Source organism: Ursus arctos, unplaced genomic scaffold (genome assembly GCF_023065955.2).
Source record: "Ursus arctos isolate Adak ecotype North America unplaced genomic scaffold, UrsArc2.0 scaffold_3, whole genome shotgun sequence".
NCBI classification, from domain to species: domain Eukaryota; kingdom Metazoa; phylum Chordata; class Mammalia; order Carnivora; family Ursidae; genus Ursus; species Ursus arctos.
The window spans coordinates 15,744,528-15,765,658 of NW_026622985.1; the positions used below are offsets into that span (position 1 = coordinate 15,744,528).

Consider the following 21,131-nt stretch of genomic DNA (forward strand, 5'->3'; position numbering starts at 1 on the left):
ACTCAATTCATAGGATGGCATTAAAACTACCCCGCATTCAGAATTACCTCTTCTTTCAACTGCTCTTCCGATTTGCCGACCCAAGCAACTTCAGGGTGTGTGTAAATCACGGACGGTACACAGTTGTAGTCGATGTGCACAGCGCCTCCAGCCATTCCTTCCACACAGATAATGCCTTCATCCTCTGCTTTGTGAGCCAGCATTGGCCCGGCAACCACATCGCCGATAGCGTAGATGCTGCCACAGAGATGGAAAGAAACGCAGTCAACTTCTGCCATCACAGCCACTCATCTGCATTATGCCATGGTAACAGAAGTTTCTAGTTACCACGTAACCAAAAAATATGTAAGATACACATCTGTGAGTGCAGGTTCTCATCTTTGGGTAACGAAAACATTCAATTATTTTTGTTTCCACATAGAAGTTTACTGTTCTTCCCCAAAGCCAGAGCTTAAGTCTTATTTTCAAAATAGTATTTAAAATTAATTTTTAAATTTTTGAAAATGCAAATAATTATCCAACTTACTTTGGAATTTTAGTTTGGAATCTGGTATTGACTGGAATTCTACCTCTAGGATCTAGTTCAATTCCAAGCTCTTCCAGTCCCAGGTTCTGAGTAAAGGGTCGTCGGCCAATGCAAACCAAGAGAACGTCACACGTGATAACTTCGGCTTTCCCACCAGAAGCACCTTCGATACTAGACGACAAATAATGTGACTGTTAAACACGCATCGACAGAAACCACTGACAGACTGAGAAAGGTAGCCAGACGTTTCTCAAGCGCTGCTGACACTTCTAGCAAACAGGAGTCAGGCAATGAAAACATGTACAAATCTTCTAGAAGTCATCCAAACCTCTCAAAAAAGGTAGTAGAACATAGGTCTTAGAGTCAGAAAGATGAAGTAATGGCTCTGTCCCTCACTTGCTGCGTGACCTTAGGCAAGTACTTTCATTATGTTATAGAAGTATTCGATAAGAGCGCCAGGCACACAGTATACCTAAAAATACTGAGTTTTACTGAACGTTGAGAGTTTAAATATTTCTGAATGTATACGATGAGAAAGTACATTACAGTGAGAACACTGGATCAAGTTTTCTAGCATCAACTTCTTCATGAATTTCAATGGACTGATTTAATATGCAATATGGAGTTATATATTAAGCAATAAAATGGTCCTAAGTCATAAAAAATCTGATTCTGAAGAAAGGAGTGTTTTCCTTAAGCACACAGATAAAGATATATCAAAACCAAATGGAGCATACTTACGAAACATCAATTTTTCCATCTGACTTCTTGGTAGCACCAGTAACTTTTGTATTCAATTTAAATTTAAATCCTTGTTTTTGAAGGATGCGTTGGAAGTTCTTCGATATCTCCATATCAATTCCAACTCCACCAACATGACCTAAAAACTCAACTGCTGTCACATCTGCACCAAGTCTTTGCCAAACCGAACCCTGTAGACAGTAATTTTTAAAAATCACAAAAATAAAAATAAAGGTTTCTAGAGCAAATATTTACTGAAGCACCATAAATAATCTGTTGTCGGATATTCTCTTTTGTTGACATGTCCCTATCAGAAGCTCTGAAGTTCAAAACGAACACCGTGGCAAATAAATAAATTTCATCTATTTCATGTATTAGTTTGTTCATGCCTTCAACATTTATTGAGCACCTACTGTATGCCAGGCACACATCAGTAAACAAAATGCTGCCGCAGGGAACTTATATTCTGGAAAGGGAGGCAGATTAAGTAAAATTCACACAGAGGATAGTAAAGTGCTCTGAGCAATCAGGAAGCGGAACCAGAACTGCTGGAAGGAGTAAGGCTGCAATTTTAAAGAGCACTGTCATGGGGAAAGCTTCACTGGGACTGACATGTGCACAAAGAGAGGGAATGAGCTACACAGGGAACTGGTCCAGGCAGAGGGAAACAAGTGGGAAAGAAGATTCTCTACTAGTTCCTGGTATTTGTAAAATATCAAACTGGATTCATATTTTATTTTCTCAACAGAAACATGTTTTTCATTCAAATTATAATTTAAACTGAATGCTGGTTTTTGACAACATTTTAACAAAACATCTGGATGCCTACTTACAAAATACGCAAGATGAATGTAATTTTACAGCCTTATATAAAATACGAAGAACAATGAACATATCCTTTTCAAGAATTTGTATTAAAACCGTCTGGTAATTTAAAATAAGAGGTTTACCTTTTCAGTTAGGTTTATGTATTCGTTTAAAACATTTCCCAAGGTTTTGGAAAGAGCGCTAACTAAAGGCAGTACCGTGACACTAAAAACCCACAGCATATACAAAACTCAGAATGGATCATGGACCTTAGTGTAAAACCCAAGACTATAAAACTTACAGACAAAAACATAGAAAAGAATCTTTGTGACCCTTAGTTAGGGTCATACGACACTATAAACACAACCACAAAAGGAAAAAAAAAAAAAAGAGAGACTACATCAAAATTAAAAACATCTTTTTTTTTTTTTTTTAAAGATTTTATTTATCTATTTGACAGAGATAGAGACAGCCAGCGAGAGAGGGAACACAAGCAGGAGGAGTGGGAGAGGAAGAAGCAGGCTCATAGCGGAGGAGCCTGATGTGGGGCTCGATCCCAGAACGCCGGGATCACACCCTGAGCCGAAGGCAGACGCTTAAGGACTGAGCCACCCAGGCGCCCCAAAACATCTCCTCTTCTAAAGCTAATATCAAGAACAGAGACAGACAAGCCACAGACGGAGAAAAAAATATTTGCAAAACATCTTTATGATAAAGAATTTAGATCCTTTGCACAACGATCTCTCAAAATTAAATAGCAAATCCAAAAAAACCCAGACAAAATCGTTAAAGAGGTAGGTCACAAAAGACAACGCAGAGATGGAAAATAAGCACATAAAAAGATGCTTCACATTACAAGCCACTAGAGAAACGCAATTAAACCGCCCAGGAGCTACCACTACACGCCTACGAGAATGGTTCAAATCGAAAAAAGCACCACTGCTACTCCTGGGAGGACGTGGAACCACCAAACTCACTCCGCTGGTGGATGATCGTGCAGCGCTCTGCAAACAGAGCCCCTTGAAAGGCCAAACGCAGAACTATCATTTGACCCAACAATTCCACTCCCAGGTTTACACACAAGAGAAATGAAAACAGATGTCCAGACAGAAACCTGTACACCGTTCACTGCAGTATTATTCGTAATAGTCCCAAAGTGGGAAGCAGCCAAGTGTCCATCAAGGGATGAATGGATAAACAAAATGTCTTGAGACACAGAACAGAGGATTTGGCTCTGAAGAGTTACGGAGAACCCTGAGCACGTGATGCCTAGTGAAGAAGCCACAGACATAGGGCCACATACTGCATGAATTCCATTTACATGAAAAGTCCAAAATAGGCAGTTCCACAATCCCAGAAAGTAGGTTAGTGGTTTCCAGGGCCCCGGAGAAGGAAGGAATGTGGAGTCGCTGCCAGTGGACGTGGGGTTTCTGAGGTGACGAAAATGCTCTGGAATTAACATTGTGCTGACTACTGCACAACTGTGTGAACGTACTTAAAAAACCCCAAAAAACCACTGAACTGTACACTTTAAATGGGTGAAAGATATAGACCTGTATCTCAAAGACGGTGTTAAAAATACACTCCTCTGAACCTAAATTAGAAAGTAAGAACTAGTAAGAGTACATCAAGTCAATATTGTACACCTGAAACTAATAATACGTTCAATTATACTTCAACAAAAAAATAAAAATAAAAAAGAACATGTGGTATACATACATAGGAGTATTATTCAGCCATAAAAAAGAACAAAATCATGACATTTTCAACAACAACAAAAAGAAACAGTAAAGTAGGAAACAGTAAGAAGCATCATTTTGAATTCAAAGTAAGGAATAATGAACACAGAGAGCTGGACAAATGCCTTACTTTTCAGGAAAACAGATTTCAAAATCCTAAGAAATAGGAAAACTCTAATAGTATCTACCAGATATTAGACATCAGGCACTATGGTAGAGCTTATTAGCTGCCAGACACTGGGTTAAGTGTTTTATACAAATGACCTTACTAAATCCCAACAATAATCCTACAAGGCAGTTACTCTTATTAAAGTGGGGATTTTTGTGATGAATCAACTAGTTCAGAGAAGCTCATTTAACAAGGACTTAGTCACGGAGAAGCAGAGCTGAAATTCAAATTTAAATCTGATTCTAAAACATTCTTAAGCACTATATTAAAATGGAACGGAAAAAAGTAACCTATGAAAAAATAAAAAGACAGTCACATGAATAATCTTTATAAGAAATTAAAGAGAGAAGTATGACTACACAGTGAATTATCTCTAATAAGTTTAAATTTTTAAAAAGACATTTGTAAAAACATTCAATATAGGAAGAGACACCTAAAATATTGAGATGTTTAAAATAACCCAACACTTATAAAAATACCCTAAGGCCAAAGTGCTGAAATGAAAGAAAGAGAATTACTGCTTCAGGGTATTATTATACTTACCAACAAAAGAAAGTCAATCTATGTTATTCCTTTTTCTTGCTCATTTTATTCACCCATGAGAACAATTTTCAAAGTGGAATGAATAGAGGAAATATTAAGATAAGAAAACTAGTCATTTTTGATAAGTTAACTCTCCAATCAAATCCGATCATGATCTGAGGACAGGGACACTGTCAGTGAACTCTGGGAACTTAATCGGCATAAAGGAACCGTCAAATGAAGCCAGACAGGCAACATATGGCCTAAAATTTTCAAAAGTGAAAAGAAGATTCTGGGAAATAGATTTTGAAATGTGGAACATCTCTGTTAAATACGAGAAGACATGTTTAAACAGCTGGTTTTGATAATCACTAGATACCACGACGAGTGTTCCAAAAGAGGTCATGTAAACTATCTTCCGAAGGCTTTTCTGAACTGGATAATAAATAACGTAGGATGTTTTTATTACCAGCAAAGTCAAGAAAGGAAAGAAAGAAAGAAAGGGAAAGAAAGAAAGAAAGGAAAAGAAGAAAGAAAGGAAAGAAAGAAAGGGAAAGAAGGAAAGGAAAGAAAAGAAAGAAAGAAAGGAAAGAAGGAAGGAAAGAAGAAGAAAGGAAAGAAAAGGAAAAGAAAGAAAGAAAGAAAGAAAAGAAAGGGAAAAGAAAGAAAGAAAGAAAGGAAAGAAAGAAAGAAAGGAAAGAAAGAAAGGAAAGGAAAGAAAGAAAGGAAGGAAAGGAAGGAAAGAAAGGAAGGAAGGAAAGAAAGGAAGGAAAGAAAGGAAAGAAAGAAAGGAAAGAAAGGAAGGAAAGAAAGGAAGGAAAGAAAGGAAGGAAAGAAAGGAAGGAAAGAAAGGAAGGAAAGAAAGGAAGGAAAGAAAGGAAGGAAAGAAAGGAAGGAAAGAAAGGAAGGAAAGAAAGGAAGGAAAGAAAGGAAAAGAAAAGGAAGGAGAAAGGAAGGAAAGAAAGGAAGGAAAGAAAGGAAGAGAAAGGAAAGAAGGAAGAAAGAAAGGAAGGAAAGGAAAAAGGAAGGAAGGAAAGGAAGGAAGGAAAGGAAGGAAGGAAAGGAAGGAAGGAAAGGAAGGAAGGAAAGGAAGGAAGGAAAGGAAGGAAGGAAAGGAAGGAAGGAAAGGAAGGAAGAAAGGAAGAGGAAAGAAAGGAAGGAAAGGAAGGAAGGAAAGGAAGGAAGGAAAGGAAGGAAGGAAAGGAAGGAAGGAAAGGAAGGAAAGGAAGGAAGGAAAGGAAGGAAGAAAGGAAGAAAGGAAGAAAGGAAGAAAGGAAGAAAGGAAGAAAGGAAGAAAGGAAGAAAGGAAGAAAGGAAGAAAGGAAGAAAGGAAGAAAGGAAGAAAGGAAGAAAGGAAGAAAGAAAGAAAGAAAGAAAGAAAGAAAGAAAGAAAGAAAGAAAACTTCACATCCCTTAGATATGACGATCAGTGGAGATTCAAATACATTTATAAACAGGCTAAAGACGGCAGAGTCAGGTGGCTTTCAGTACTTCCTCCTGATGTGAAGGACACCAGAGACAGTTTCACTCATCAATTTAGATGATCAGATGACAGGCCACATGCCTTAGTTCACATGCTTCCCAGACTGATGAATTACACAAGGCAAGATAAAGCAGAGTATCACACTTAGTTCTGAACACTATTTCCAAGTGATCCTGACAGAAGAGATGGGATCAGAAAGATGACAAAATAACCGATCTGGGATCTACAGGCCCTGGGTAAGCAGCATCAAGGAAAGCAACAGAGATTCAAATATGAGTGACACTCAGTCCTTGCCTTCAAGGAGCTTATGGTCCTGTAGGAAAGGCAGACATAAACAAACAAATGCAATATACTGTCACCTAGCAGGCGATACAAAGATGCAGACGTACCATACTCAAGACTCAAAGACAGAAAGACTTGCACACTTTCTTAGAAAAAAGGAAGTCTGGGCTAAAAAAGTAACTTCTAAGCTGACTTCTGAAAGGTATTTATTAACAAATGTGTACTCGGCAACAATAATAATAATAAAAGCTAACCCGAGACTAACAGCCACTGTGCCCCGCACTAAAGATGCATGGTTGGTGAAACAGCCATGACCTCTGCCCCCAGGCAGTGGACGAGTTACTGAGAGACAAGTGAGCAAGTAGGATCAGTAAAGTGATAAATACTGTAGCAAGGACAGGTGCAATGCAACACTCAGCAAGAGCACCTAAGGGCATGGGGGGGGATAGTCGGGGAGGCGCTGAGAGCAGAGACCTGTAGAGGGAGGCACGTTCCAAACAGAAGGCCTACAGAACAAAGAAAAAGCGCAGCTTGTTCAGAAACTGGTATTTCGCTGTACGTGGAACATAGTTTGAGAGGGAAAGGCACTAGAAATGAGGCTGGAGATTTGAGCCAGGGCCACATCATGCTGGCCTTTCCACATTAAAGATTTCTGGGTTTATCCTAATGACTCTCACTAGTTACTGAAGGATTTTTAGCAGGGAAGGGACAGGAATACATTCGTGTTACAGGAGAAGACTTCAGCCACTCTGAGGAAATTAGGTTAGAAAAAGATGAAAGAAGTCAGAGACTTAGGGTAAGAAAGACATTGGCCTGACCTGGGATCTAAGTAGATGCGTGTAAAAAGGAGGCTCTATTCGTGAGGTATATGTCCATAGCATCATGTTAGGACCCACTGACTGACTCAGCAGGAGACACGACGGCATGACAGAAGTCACGTATAATTCCCAAACTTCTGCTTCAGCTTCTAGATATAAGGTGGTACGACTCATTGAGATGAGAAATATTAAGAAAGAAACGGGTTTGGTTTTGTTTATTCGGGGGTGAAAGAGGGAGGAGGGAGAGGGAAAGGTTATGTCATAAATGCACCGAGTTCAGCGTCTGTGAGATCTGTAAGTAGAGATGCTGAAAGGCACTTAGATACAAAAGTCCAGACGTGTCCAAGAGGGCAGCACGAAGACCGTGAATTCCCCTCCCACGGCGAGCCGGAAGCTGCACTCGGCGGTGCGCCAGCTCCCCCTGAAGAACCGAGGAGCGGCTGAACGGCTTCCGTATGTCACACGACGGAGGGAGCACGCAGAGAACAGGAGGAGAGCCTGAGACATGGTAATGATGGGAACCCGACCCCAACATTACTGACTGCAGGACGGAGGGACAGCTCTGAGGAGCCACATGCAGATTTGCCCACCCTGGGGTACAGCAAAAAAGCACGATCCTTTAAAGAGCCAAAAGACTATATAAGTGAAGAAAACTCATTTACTAACCCTATAGCACGGGCCAAATGGAGGGGAAACTGCTAGAATTCTCTCCAGAGCTGGAGAGGCTGACAAGTGCCATTGTTTACGTTCCCCCTCCACCCTGACAGCACAGACAGGAACGGGGTCCAGGGGCCCCAAATGGCCTACTGCCTCAGTGAGCCCTGGGCCCCTAGCCCACAGAGGCTCCAGCCATCCCCCTCCAGGCCAAGGCACCCCCAGCTCCAGCCCACTTCAATGAGTACAATTATAAATTTAAAAAAAAAATTAGTTAAGGGGACTCAATTAAAAAATGTAAAATATAGTAACATACATAAAACATGGAAGGCGGGGGGATAAAAATGAAATCCTTTTAGAAGATGTTCAAACTTAAGTGACCATCAACTTAATGCAGACTGCTATGTATTTAAGATGTTATATATGAACCACATGGTAACCACAAACCACAAACCTGTAACAGATACACCAAAAATAAAGAGAAAAAGCCAAGCACAACACTAAAGCCATCAATCACAAAGAAAAAGAACAGAGAAAAACTACAAAAACAATGAGGAAACAGTGAACAAATGGCAATAAATACAAACTTACCAATAATTTCTTTAAATGTAAACAGTCTAACTACTCCAACAAAGATATAGGCCGACGGCAGGGATAAAAAAACAAGATCCATCTATATGCTGCCTACAAGAGACTCATTTCAGACCTAAAGAAACTTACAGAATGAAAGGGAAGGGATGGAAAAAGACATTCCATGAGATTAGAAGCAAAAAAAAAAAGAGAGAAAAGAAAAGAAAAAAGGAAAGCCAGGGTATCAATACATACATTAAACAAAACAGACTTTGAAATAAAGACTGTAACAAGAGACAACAGCACTGCATTATGATAAAAGGATCAATCCAACAAGAGGACATAACAATTGTAAATATCTATGCACCCAATATTGGAGCACCTAAATGCATAAAATAAATATGCATAAAATGCATAAAGGGAGAAAGTAACAGTAACAGGAGGGGACAGCCAGCTTGCATCAATGGAGAAGATCAGTAAGGAAAGTGTCTTTGAACAAGACATAAGACTAGATGAGCCTAACAGATATACATAGAACATATGATCCAAAAACAACAAAATACATTCAAGTGCACATGGAACATTCTCCAAGACAGATCACCTGGTAGGCCACAAAACAGGTTTCACCAAATTTAAAATTAAAAGCATTTCGGGGTGCCTGGGTGGCTCAGTCAGTGAAGTGTCTGCCTTTGGCTCAGGTCATAATCAGAGGGTTCCGGGATCAAGCCCAACGTTGGACTCCCTGCTCAGAGGGGAATCTGCTTCTCAGTCTCTTTCTGCCCCAAACCCCTGCTCATGCTCTTTCTCTCAAATAAATCTTAAAAAAAAAAAAAAAAAACAACCAACCAACCAATGGGTCAACAAAGACAGCATAAAGAAAAAAAAAATACATGGAGACAAGTGAACACTAAAACACAACGGTCCAAAATTTTTGGCACACAGAGAAAGCAGTTCTAAGATGGAAACTGATAGCGATACAGCCATGAAACAAGAAAAATCTCAAACAATCCAACCTTACAAAAGAAACTAGAAAAAAAAAAAGAGCAAAGCCCAAAGTTAGTAAAAGGAAGGAAAAAATCAGCAGAAATAAATGAAAGAGACTAAAAAATAATAAAAATCAATGAAACTGAGAGCTCTTTCTTTGAAAAGATAAATGAAACTGATAGACCTTTAGCCAGACTCATGAAAAAAAAGAAAGGGCCCAAATAAAGGAAATAAAAAAATTAAAGAGGAGAAATAAAAACCAACAGCACAGAATTACAAAGGATTATAAGAGACTACAACAAAAAATTACATGCCAACAAATTGGACAACACAGAAGAAACCATTAAATTCCCAGAAACATACAATCTTCCAAAACTAAATCAGAAAGAAACAACACTTGAGCAGACCAATTATTAGTAACAAAATTGAATCCGTAACCAAAAAGAAGCTTCAGAAGCTAGGCATTATACTCTCAAGTTGAGGTATGAAAAAAAGTGTTCTTCCTCCCAAAAACAAAAACAAAACCCTTCCAACAAACAAAAGCCCAGGACCAGATGGAGTTACAGGTAAATTCTACCAAACGTTTAAAAAGGAGTTAAAACCTATCTTCCTTAAACAGTTCCAAAAAAGCGAATAGGAGGAAGGCTTCCAAATACATTCTACAAGACCAGCATTACTCTGATAACCAAAACCAAAGACACTTAAAAAAAAAAAAAAAAAAAAAAAACACTACAGGACAACATCCCCATGAACACAGATGCAAAAATCCAAAACAAATGCTTGGCAACCAGATTCAACAATACATTAGAAGGATGATTCACCACGATGAGATCAGATTTATTCTGGGGATGGTTCGATATCCTCAAATCAATGTGACATACCATATTAACAAAATGAAGGATAAAAATCATATGATCATCTCAATAGATGCAGAAAAAACATCTGACAAAATTCAACATCTGTTCATGATAAAAAAAAAAAAACTCAATAAAGTAAGTTTAGAGGGAACATACCTAATAAAGGGCATATATGACAAACCCACAGATAACATCATACTCAAGGGTAAAAACTGAGAGCTTTTCCACTAAGACTGGAACAAGACAAGTATGTCTAATCTCACCACCTTCATTCAACATAGCACTGGAAATCCTAGCCACAGAAATCATACAAGAAATAAAAGGCATCCAAATTGGTAAGAAAGAAGTAAAACTGTCACTATTTGCAGATGACATGACGCTATTAAAAAAAACTCTAGACTCCACAAAAAAAATATCAGAATATATGGATTCAGTGAAGTTGCAGCATACAAAAATCAATATATACAAACTGGTTGCATTTCTATACACTAATAACATAGTGGCAGAAGAGAAATTAAGAAAATTTCATTTACAATTGCACCAAAAAGAATAAAATACCTAGGAATAAATTTAACCAAGGAGGTAAAAGACCTATACTCTGAAAATTTTAAAACACTGATGAAGATATACCATGCTCATGGACCAGAAGAATCAATATTGTTAAAATGTCCATACTCTCCAAAGCAATCCACACTGAATGCAATCCCTAACAAAATACCAACAGTAGTTTTCACAGAACTAAAACAAATAATCCTAAAATTTGTGTGGAACCACAAAAGACCTATAATAGCCAAAACAATCTTGAGAAATAGAAACAAAACTTGAGTTAACGTAATTCTCAATATATACTTCAGATTTCAAGACATACTACAAAACTATTAATCAAAAAAGTTTATTAATGGCACAAAAGAGACAGATCAATGGGACAAACTAGAAAGCCCAGAAATAAACCTATGTTTATATGCTTAATTAATCTATGATAAAGGAAGCAAGAATATGTAATGGGGAAAAGGGAGTCTCCTCAAGAAATGGTGGGGGAAAAACTGGACAGGCACACACCAAAGAATGAAACTGGGTCACTTTTTGACACCGCACACAAAAAAAACCTCAAAATGGATTAAAGAACTAATGTAAGCCCCAAAATCATAAAATTCCTAGTAGAAAACATAGCTAGTAATCTAAGTCTTAGCAACATTTTTCTAGATCTGTCTCCTTAGACAAGGGAAACAAACAAACAAACAAAAACAAACAACTGGGACTGTACCAAGATAAAAAGCTTTTGCACAGCAAAGGAAACCATGAACAAAACAAAAAGGCAACCTACTGAATGGGAGAAGAAATTTATAAATGCTATATCCCATAAGGAGTTAATATCCAAAATATATAAAGAACTTATACAACTCAACACCAAAAATATAAATAATCCAATTAAAAACCAGGCAGAGGACTGAATAGACACCTTTCCAAAGACATAAAGATGGCCAACAGACATGAAAAGATGTTCAACATTACTAGCCATCAGGAAAATGCAAATCAAAACCACAATGAGGTATCACCTTCTACCTGTCAGAATGGGTATTGAAAAGTGAGAAATAAAAAGTGTTAGCAAAATGTGGAGAAAAAGGAACCCTCATGCACTGTTGATGGGAATGTAAATTGGTGCAGCCACTGTGGAAGACGTATGGAGGTCCTCAAAAACTTAAAAATAGAAATACCATACAATCCAGTAATCTGCTACTGAGTATTTACCCAAAGATGAAAACACTAATTCAAAAAGATATATGTACCTCTATCTTTAATGCAGCATATTTACAATAGCCTAGATATGGAAGCAACCCAATTGTCCACTGATAGATAAATAAAGATGTTCTTATATACACAATGGAATACTAGTGAGCCATAAAAAAGAATGGATTTTTCCAATCTGTAACGACATGGATGGACATAAAGGGTATTATGCTAACTGAAATAAATAAGAGAGACAAAGACAAATACCATATGATTTCACTTATATATAGAATCTAAAAAAAACAAAAAACAACTGAACAGAAAAACCAGAAACAGACATGTAAATATACAGAATAAACTAGGGGTTGCCAGAGGGGAGAGGGGTGGGAGAATTGGCAAAATGGGTCAAAGGGAGTGGCAGGTAGAGGCTACCAGTTACAAAATGAGTAAGTCACGGGGATAAATGGTACACAGCATAGAAAATAATATAGCCAATAGTGCTGTAACAGCGTTGCATAGTGACAGATGGCAGCTACATTTGTGGTGAGCACAGCATAACATACAAAGCTGTGGAATCACTATGCTGTATACCTGAAACTAATGTAACACTATGTCAACTATACTTCAATTAAAAAAAAAAAAAAAGAGTAGACAGCTGAATTTAATCAGGACTCCAGTTTTACCCAGCAGGTATGATGATGGAACAAGGAGGCAAGGGACTCAAGAACAGCAGCTACAGTGAAGAGCTACGGAACCTAAGCAGATCAGGAACGTAGTCAAGACAGGAAATGCAGGGAGCAAAAAACAGAGGGACCTAAGGACTAGAGCAGCTGATAAAGTTGAACTGCCTGTTTGTTGAGAATAACTGAGGAAGAAAGGAAACGAGGTGATGGTTAGAGAATAAAATGTCTGAATCTGTGATCTCAGGAGAGCAGTTCTTTGTGATATCAACAGCCTGAAAAAGGATACCTTAAAATGGAGAGAAGAGGGGCACTGGGTGGCTTAGCTGGTTGTGCATCCGACTCCTGATTTCAGCTCAGGTCATGATCTCAGGGTCCTAAGATCGAGCCCTGCATCGGGCTCCGTGCTCAGTGCAGAGTTTGCCTCTCCCTTTCTGTCCCCTCAATTGCTCTCTCACACGTGCACGCTCTCTCTCAAATAGTAAAAAAAAAAATTTTTGGAAAAAAAAAAAATGGAGAGAAGAGGTCACTGGTAAGACAGGAAAGTCGCCAGATGGATAGGAAGGGAGAACAAGGCAGGTAGAGAACATGAAATGGCAAGGTAGTCAGAGAGTTGCGAGTAGTCTGACAGAATGTAAGAGGGATCAAGATGAGGATGGAGAGGGAGGGAAGAGCCACGTAAGTCACATCTGAAATGCAACTGGCTCAGAATGAGAACTATCTTCCGAAGGGCTGTCGGACTTTTAAAAAATCAATTCAGTTCTAGGGAACTGGAAGGCCGGCAGATACAGGGAAGCAGAGTTCAAAATAACAGTGAATGTCCTCCTGAGTAATGATCACACAAATAAGTTGTCCTGAAAACTCTTTATGACTCACGTGTTTAAGCAAAACTCAGTGTTGATCTGCTTATAATGCTGTACAAAGAACCAAACAGGGGACCATCAAGTCCCTTCCCGCTCCGTGAAGGCAGTAAGAGAAGAAAAAGCATTACTTACCAATTCTACACCTATTACTCCTGCACCAATGACAACCATCTTTTCTGGAACTTTTTTTAACGATAAAGCACCCGTAGATGACACTATTGTATCTTCATCAATCTACAAGAAAATATATACAATCAAAATTATTTGGAAAAACCTACTGATTTACAAACTGACCTCACAAAAAATACTAAGGCTTTTGTTCTGAAGCATCTATGACTTCTATCCATACACTCAATTTTATCAAATCCCATTAAAAATGCTCACTTCATCATTTGGTATTTCAAAACAAAACAGTTTTAACTTCATAATGAATTCAAATCCATCTTAATATGAAGTGTTCTATTTCTAGTCCAAATCACCACAGAATAAAGACTGTCAGCTTCCCAAAGCTGAATGACTGTCAACATGTAGTATTTCAATTAGAAATTTCTCAAAGTTCATAAATAGCATGAATAAGTAGTTTATAAAATGTCTTTCTGAAGGGAAGTTGTACCAGTTGTAAAAAGCATACCGTGATTCCAGGAAAAGGAGTAACTTCTGAGCCTGTAGCTATAAGAATGTTCTTTGTATCAATAACTTGAGTGCTGCCATCAGCTTTCGTAGCGGTGACCTGGTTTTTGCCAGTTATCTTTCCATATCCATTTACATGGACAACCTTTATAAAATAATGTTTATAGATTTACAAAGTTTAAAATAATTTTCGTGATTAAAAAAACATGATTAATAGAAAAAAGGACTCTATTAAATAACACATCCAATACAAAATGCTTCCTTACTTAGTAAGGCTATGCATGTGCAGCAAAAATCTGTTCTATATGTCAGGGAAATCTATTTCAGGTTAGTGTGCAATTTTAAATTAAATAGATATACCCCCAGCAAAAACCCCTCCACAAAACAAAAGAACAGCCCAGACAAGTTCTAACAGAAACACTCTATCAGCATAATGTTTAATGTGTACGTAAAATAAAGCAGACGTCTACACGTTAAACCACTGACCTTATTCTGTTTGAATAAGTGGGCAATTCCACCAGTTAAAGCTTTTACTGCTGTACTCTTCTGTTCCATCATCTTCTCCAAATTCAAGCGAACTTCAGACACTGTAGTTTGTTAAACAAATCTTTAGTCCTTAGCTAAATTCTTAAACCAATAGGATATTTTTCACTAATCAAGATCTGGAAAATTTCAGCCTAATGCTTACTGAATTGTATAAAAGGCAGTACTAATCTTAGCTGATACAATAATCGTAGCTGGCAAAAAGGCCAACAGCATATCTTAATAAACAGAACCTCTCAAATGTTGTAAAAAGTCCATCTTTGGATAAAAAGCTTCTGCACAGCCACGGAAACAGTCAAAAAAACTAAGAGGCAGCCCACGGAATGGGAGAAGATATTTGCAAATGACACTACAGATAAAAGACTGGTATCCAAGATCTACAAAGAACTTCTCAAACTCAATACACGTGAAACAATCAAATCAAAAAATGGGCAGAAGATATGAACATTTTTCCAATGAAGACATACAAATGGCTAACAGACACATGAAAAAATGTTCAAAATCATTAGCCATCAGGGAAATTCAAATCAAAACCACACTGAGATACCACCTTACACCAGTTAGAATGGCAAAAATTGACAAGGCAGGAAACAACAAAATGTTGGAGAGGATGTGGAGAAAGGGGATCCCTCTTACACTGTTGGTGGGAATGCAAGTTGGTACAGCCACTTTGGAAAACAGTGTGGAGGTCCCTTAAAAAGTTCAAAATTGAGCTACCCTATGATCCAGCAATTGCACTACTGGGTATTTACCCCAAAGATACAGATGTAGTGAAGAGAAGGGCCATATGCACCCCAATGTTCATAGCAGCATTGTCCACAATAGCTAAATTGTGGAAGGAGCCGAGATGCCCTTCAACAGATGACTGGATTAAGAAGATGTGGTCCATATATGCAATGGAATATTACACAGCCATCAAAAAGAACGATTTCACACCATTTGCAGCAACATGGACAGGACTGGAGGAGATAATGCTAAGCAACAGAAGTCAAGCAGAGAAAGACAATTATCATATGGTTTCATTCATTTATGGAACATAAGAAGTAGGAAGATCGGTAGAAGAAAGGGAAGAAGGAATGGGGGGTAAAAGAAGGGGGAATGAACCATGAAAGACTATGGACTCTGGGAAACAAACTGAGGGCTTTACAGGGGAGAGGGTGGGGGATCGGGATAGGCCGGTGATGGGTATTAAGGAGGGCACGTATTGCATGGTGCACTGGGTGTTATACGCAAGTAATGAATCACGGAACTTTACATCAAAAACTTGGGATGTACTGTATGGTGACTAACATAACATAGTAAAAAATTATTAAAAAAAAAAAAGTCCAGCTTTGGGAAAAATTCAGTCCAAAATAAACGTTATATCCCACTGTGGCAACAGATTCTCCAAACACCCTATGATGATAGGTCTGGATGAGATTTAAATAGAAATGGTAAAACATCACCTGAAATTCTAAGTGAAAAGAAACAATTTCATGAAACAAAAGCTAACAAAAATACTCATCTGAAAACTTTAAATACAAAAACTTAATATAAAAGACTTTAATAAACTGGATTTAACCACTCATTTAACTCAGAACTCTGAAGCAACAATATAAGAAGATAAAGCTGCTCAACTCAACACAACTTCAGAAGAGGGATATCTCAGCAGTCAGCACGTTCAACCAACACGTATCTCAGAGATGAGGAGACAGAGACCCTGAGAGATTGGACTGACCTGAGGCCAAAGGGCTACAACAGGAAGCTCTGTCAACAATAGGTGAGAAAGGATGAAATGAAAACAGCCCAAAAAGAATGGGAGGAGACAAGATAAACAAAATGGAATGGAATGTAACACACACACACATAAAACATGTAAAATGGAATGTCCTCCTTTTACACTGTGCTGCACCCCACCCCTCCTTTGTTCTTCCCACTACCAACAACTTAGGTAAACCAACCTACCTACCTACCTTCCTTCTTTCCTTCTCTGTCCATAGCAATGAGGAATCCAGTGCCAGTTCCCCACCCTGAGATCTCCAGGTTTCATGGAAATTAAAACTAATTCTTCATACACACACACACACACACACACACACACACACGGACACAGCAGACTTCACACCAAAGTTGTCAGACGAAGATGTCATAGTAAAAATATGGATTTAAGCCCTCTTAAGTAAATCTCTCTACATTTTTAAGATCTTCTTTATTCTTTCCTCAACAAAACATATGTTACACACTCATTAGACATACATAAGGCCTTAGCCGAAAGAGTTAACTCAAATATGGCTGGTAAAATTGTTAAATATGAAAGGTATACTTACTTTCAATTCCTCTAGATGCAAAATCTTTTCCATGGGCCATATGGTAATAATGAGAATTATTTAATAAAGCCTAAATAGATAAAATGATCAAATGTTGATAATAAGACTATATACACACTCAAAAAGCACTTACGAAATGACATTCTCTACATGGAATAATACAAAGGACTACAACAATTCAGTTTCTGTTTTTATGTTATTAATCTAAGCCAAATAATAATGACGTAAAAAACATTAAACAAGCAGGAATGAAAAACAAAACATCTTTACTTTCTTTAAAAATCAAAGGAGTAAGTACACTCTTCAGGGTGGCAGGTGAAAAAGGCAGTCATGTCTACATACATAAAACACCTAAGAGAAGAATTTACTACCTATTATCTGTTTCACTGGTAAAGGAAAGTTGAAGAGAAAAAATGGAAGATCAGAGCCTGTCTGAATGGAAAGGCTGAGTATTCTAAGACAGAGAAGCAATTTTAGGAATGTATGGCAGACTGATGAAAGCACTATTTAAGCTTCACAAAAGAAAACAGGTTTTTTATCAACCATGGTTGTTTTTTTTTTTAATTTTTATTATATAACACTTTTCTAATGATTTTTTATTATATTATGTTAGTCACCATACAGTACATCCCCGGTTTCCGATGTAAGGCTCGATGATTCATTAGTTGCGTATAACACCCAGTGCACCAACCATGGTTGTTTATTTTTTATTAACTCTATTAGCCTAATGTTCTAGTCCTAATACATCCTTCTAATCAATGGCTAATGAAAAACACCTCGGCACTGTACAAAACACATGCTCACCTTAGAAGGAATGCAACCAACATTCAAGCACGTTCCGCCAAGCGTTTCATTTTTCTCAACGCAGACTGTCTACAACCAAAGAAAACATTTAACTGGATATAACCTGCCGTGTCTCAGTACACTAAAATTCCCACACATCTGTCTTAATTCTTCTACAGAACAAGTTACTGAAGCTGGTTTGTGAGAACAAAATACGGAATTCTTTAAAATGTATCATTTCAGAAATAATGCTAAATGCAGGCTAACCCAAAAGTGAATTATGCTCAGAGATGTTTTTGTTTAACGTTAATTAACACACGCTCTTAGTTCTATTACCATAGCTTGCAAAGTGGAATTAGAAGCCAAATGTACAAAGTACTGGGGGAAGGAGGGAATAATGGACTTCACTATTTCATGAGAGCACCGCAATGGAATAACAAACACTCTTCATTCGGCCTAAATATAATTTACAGAACAAAAATTTACCATTACTATTTATGTGCAAAGAATTTTGTATTCGAATATGATGTGAATACGATCAACTCTTCCCAAATAAAAATGTATCAACATTTTAGTCTAAACCTTACCTTGAAGCCCAACTGGGCAGCTTTGATAGCAGCGACATATCCTCCGGGACCAGAACCTATCACTGTTACATCAGCATCGACTATAATAAAAGTAAATCAATATAAACAGTAAATTGCTTAATATCGGCCATAAACAATGCATTAAAAAAAGAAACAAAAAATCTGATATTTTAAACCTCCAAGAAAGTACAAAATAACCAGCATTTTCTACACAGTCCTATCTCATTCCTAGGCACGTGACGTTCTTTGATGTTACTGAAAATGGCACAGATTTTTAAATTTCATTTTCTATTTGTTCATTATGACATATGGAAATACAACTGAGGTGTTTTGTTTTTTTTTTTCAAGATTTGAGAGAGTGCACATGTGCATGCGAGTGGGGGCAGGGGCAGGGGCAGAGGGAGAGAGAATCTCCAGCAGACTCACCGCTGAGCCCAGAGTCTGACACGGGATTGATTCCACACATGACCGGAGCCAAAACCAAGAGTCAGACCCTCAACAGACTAAGCCACCAGGCACCCCACATCTGAGTTCTATATCCACTGTATCCACTGACCTTCCTAAATTCCACAGTTTTATGTAAAAATAACAAGACAGGTTTTTAGTAACACTGAAAGACATTATCTGTATGAGGGAAAGAGCTTTGTTAGTTTGTTTTTTTTTTTTTAAAGATTTTATTTATTTGAGAGAGAGCGAGAGAGAGAGAGAGAGAGAGAGACCACAAGAAGGGAGAGCGGGAAAGGGAAAAGCAGGTTCCAAGCTGAGCAGGGAGCCCGATGTGGGGCTCAATCCCAGGACCCTAAGATCATGACTGGAGCCGAAGGCAAACACTTAACCAACTGAGCCACCCAGGTGCCCCAGGAAAGCTTTGGAATCCGACATACTTTGCTTCAAATCTCAGCCCTGCCATTTATTAGTTGCGTGACCAAGGGACTTGATTTTTCTGTCATAAAGGAACAATAACATTGCCTTAAATGACTTATTGTTAGGATTAAATAAGACAATTATTTGTATAATACCTTATTACTACCAATAAACGTAAGACTGATCACACCCTTTTCAGGTACTTCTGAGATACAGAGACAAAGATCAGCTTCCCTGTAACGGATGGCAAACATGTTTTGAACTTTATTTGAATGCTGATAAATTTTGTACAGTTTATGGTAACAGGCTAACCAGAACATTAAATGAACACTTCTGGATATTTACCATAAAAAGATACAAAATTTAAACTTTGTATCAGCAACCTTAGGAATGTAATAAGTATAACACTAATGGAAAAGTCCAATTATTCCCATTGTTCTCAAGCCAAGTTCAAATAAAGCTATAACCACTTTTAATTGTTAGGAGACAGTCACCCTTCTTTCTCCTCCCCCTCCACTGTCCTTACAACCCCAAACATTTAGCAGTTTATAACCCATTTTCACATCTATTATCCTGTTTGATTCTTGGCACTTCCTAGGAGGAGGAATGCCTTATAACTGCCATTTCAGTGCTTGCTTCAGCAGCACATATACTAAAATTGGAACGATACAGAGAAGATGGCCCCTGCACAAGGATGACACACACGTTCGTGAGGCGCTCCATAAAAATAAATAAATAAAAATAGCTGACATTTCACAGATAAGAAACGCTAGGTTCAGAGAGGTCAATTAACTTGCCCAAAGTCACCTAGCAAGTGAGTGGAAGAGACAAAATAAAGCTTTCTGTATTTACTTCCAGTGGTCATTCCATTATTCAACAGTATTCTATTCTCAAATTTAAAATATCATAAACTAAAACCCCGAGAGCAATAATCAAGTGTTATAATTACTAGCTATCTGACCTGAGAATAGTTTAACCTGCTTTACCTTCAGTTGCCCTATCTGCAAAATAAAGAGCACAAAAAAAACTCCTTCATAGGGTCATAATACAGAATAAAATAGCATATATAAATAGCTTAGCATAGTATCTGGAACATACATAGTAAGTATTTGCTATATGGTAGCTACATTCTGACCTACGAAGATGGCAATTTTGATCTCTGGTCACCCTTTGCCCAACAAAACACCTATCCCCCAGGGGATGGGAGTGCTAGTATCAAAAAACCTTTGCTGGCTTGAAAAGAATCATGGAGGGGCGCCTGGGTGGCTCGGTCGTTGAGCGTCTGCCTTTGGCTCACGGCGTGATCCCGGCATTGTGGGATGGAGCCCCGCATCGGACTCCTCCGCTGGGAGCCTGCTTCTTCCTCTCCCACTCCCCCTGCTTGTGTTCCCTCTCTCACTGGCTGTCTCTCTGTCAAATAAATAAATAAAATCTTAAAAAAAAAAAAAAATCATGGAACCTCAGTGTTGGAAGATAACTAAGAAGTTATCCAACTGACAAAATCTAAGAATGTTTCCTACTGAATAAATACAAGGACTGATTCTCCTTGGTTATATCAGATGATAATTAGGATTACTCAGTACACAAAAAAAATATAGCTAGTCGAACACATGAAAAAAGTATTGCTTCAATTTTCACTGATCCATTTGTGCTGTTTGGCTACACTGCTTGGTTCCCGGATTCATATTCAGAATTAAGTATACGATAAAATGCATATCTATTTTCAAGTTTTGAACCAAACAATGGCCTCAACAATATCCCTTAATTTGGGTTCTAATTTTTAAAGCACAGTAATGAAACAAAAGCTACAAAAGCAGGGTTTTTGAATTTTTAACATCTTTTCTGATTAAAATATGTTTATTAAGTAAATTTAAATACAGAAAAGCCAAAAAAAGTTGAATTTCATGTGATCCCAATGTGATCTTCGTTTTTTTCTCTTAACTACACAAAATACCAGAAATTCAGAACTATTCACCTCTCACTGAAGATATTAGA

At 37.9% G+C, this 21,131-nt stretch overlaps 1 protein-coding gene and 1 pseudogene across 1 annotated transcript in view; one reads left to right on the forward strand and one right to left on the reverse strand.

The window, feature by feature from the left end:
- DLD (dihydrolipoamide dehydrogenase) overlaps nucleotides 1-21,131 on the reverse strand; it is a 31,227-nt gene that overhangs the window by 2,345 nt on the left and 7,751 nt on the right. The window contains exons 3-11 of the mRNA XM_026503283.4: nucleotides 18,273-18,352; nucleotides 17,707-17,775; nucleotides 16,903-16,972; nucleotides 14,540-14,640; nucleotides 14,055-14,198; nucleotides 13,556-13,657; nucleotides 1,268-1,458; nucleotides 527-697; nucleotides 48-237 (exon numbers count right to left, since the gene is read on the reverse strand). Of these exons, the coding sequence (XP_026359068.1) occupies nucleotides 48-237; nucleotides 527-697; nucleotides 1,268-1,458; nucleotides 13,556-13,657; nucleotides 14,055-14,198; nucleotides 14,540-14,640; nucleotides 16,903-16,972; nucleotides 17,707-17,775; nucleotides 18,273-18,352 (1,118 nt within the window). The remainder of the gene's footprint in view (nucleotides 1-47; nucleotides 238-526; nucleotides 698-1,267; nucleotides 1,459-13,555; nucleotides 13,658-14,054; nucleotides 14,199-14,539; nucleotides 14,641-16,902; nucleotides 16,973-17,706; nucleotides 17,776-18,272; nucleotides 18,353-21,131) is intronic.
- LOC113267383 (U6 spliceosomal RNA) lies at nucleotides 19,765-19,865 on the forward strand (annotated as a pseudogene).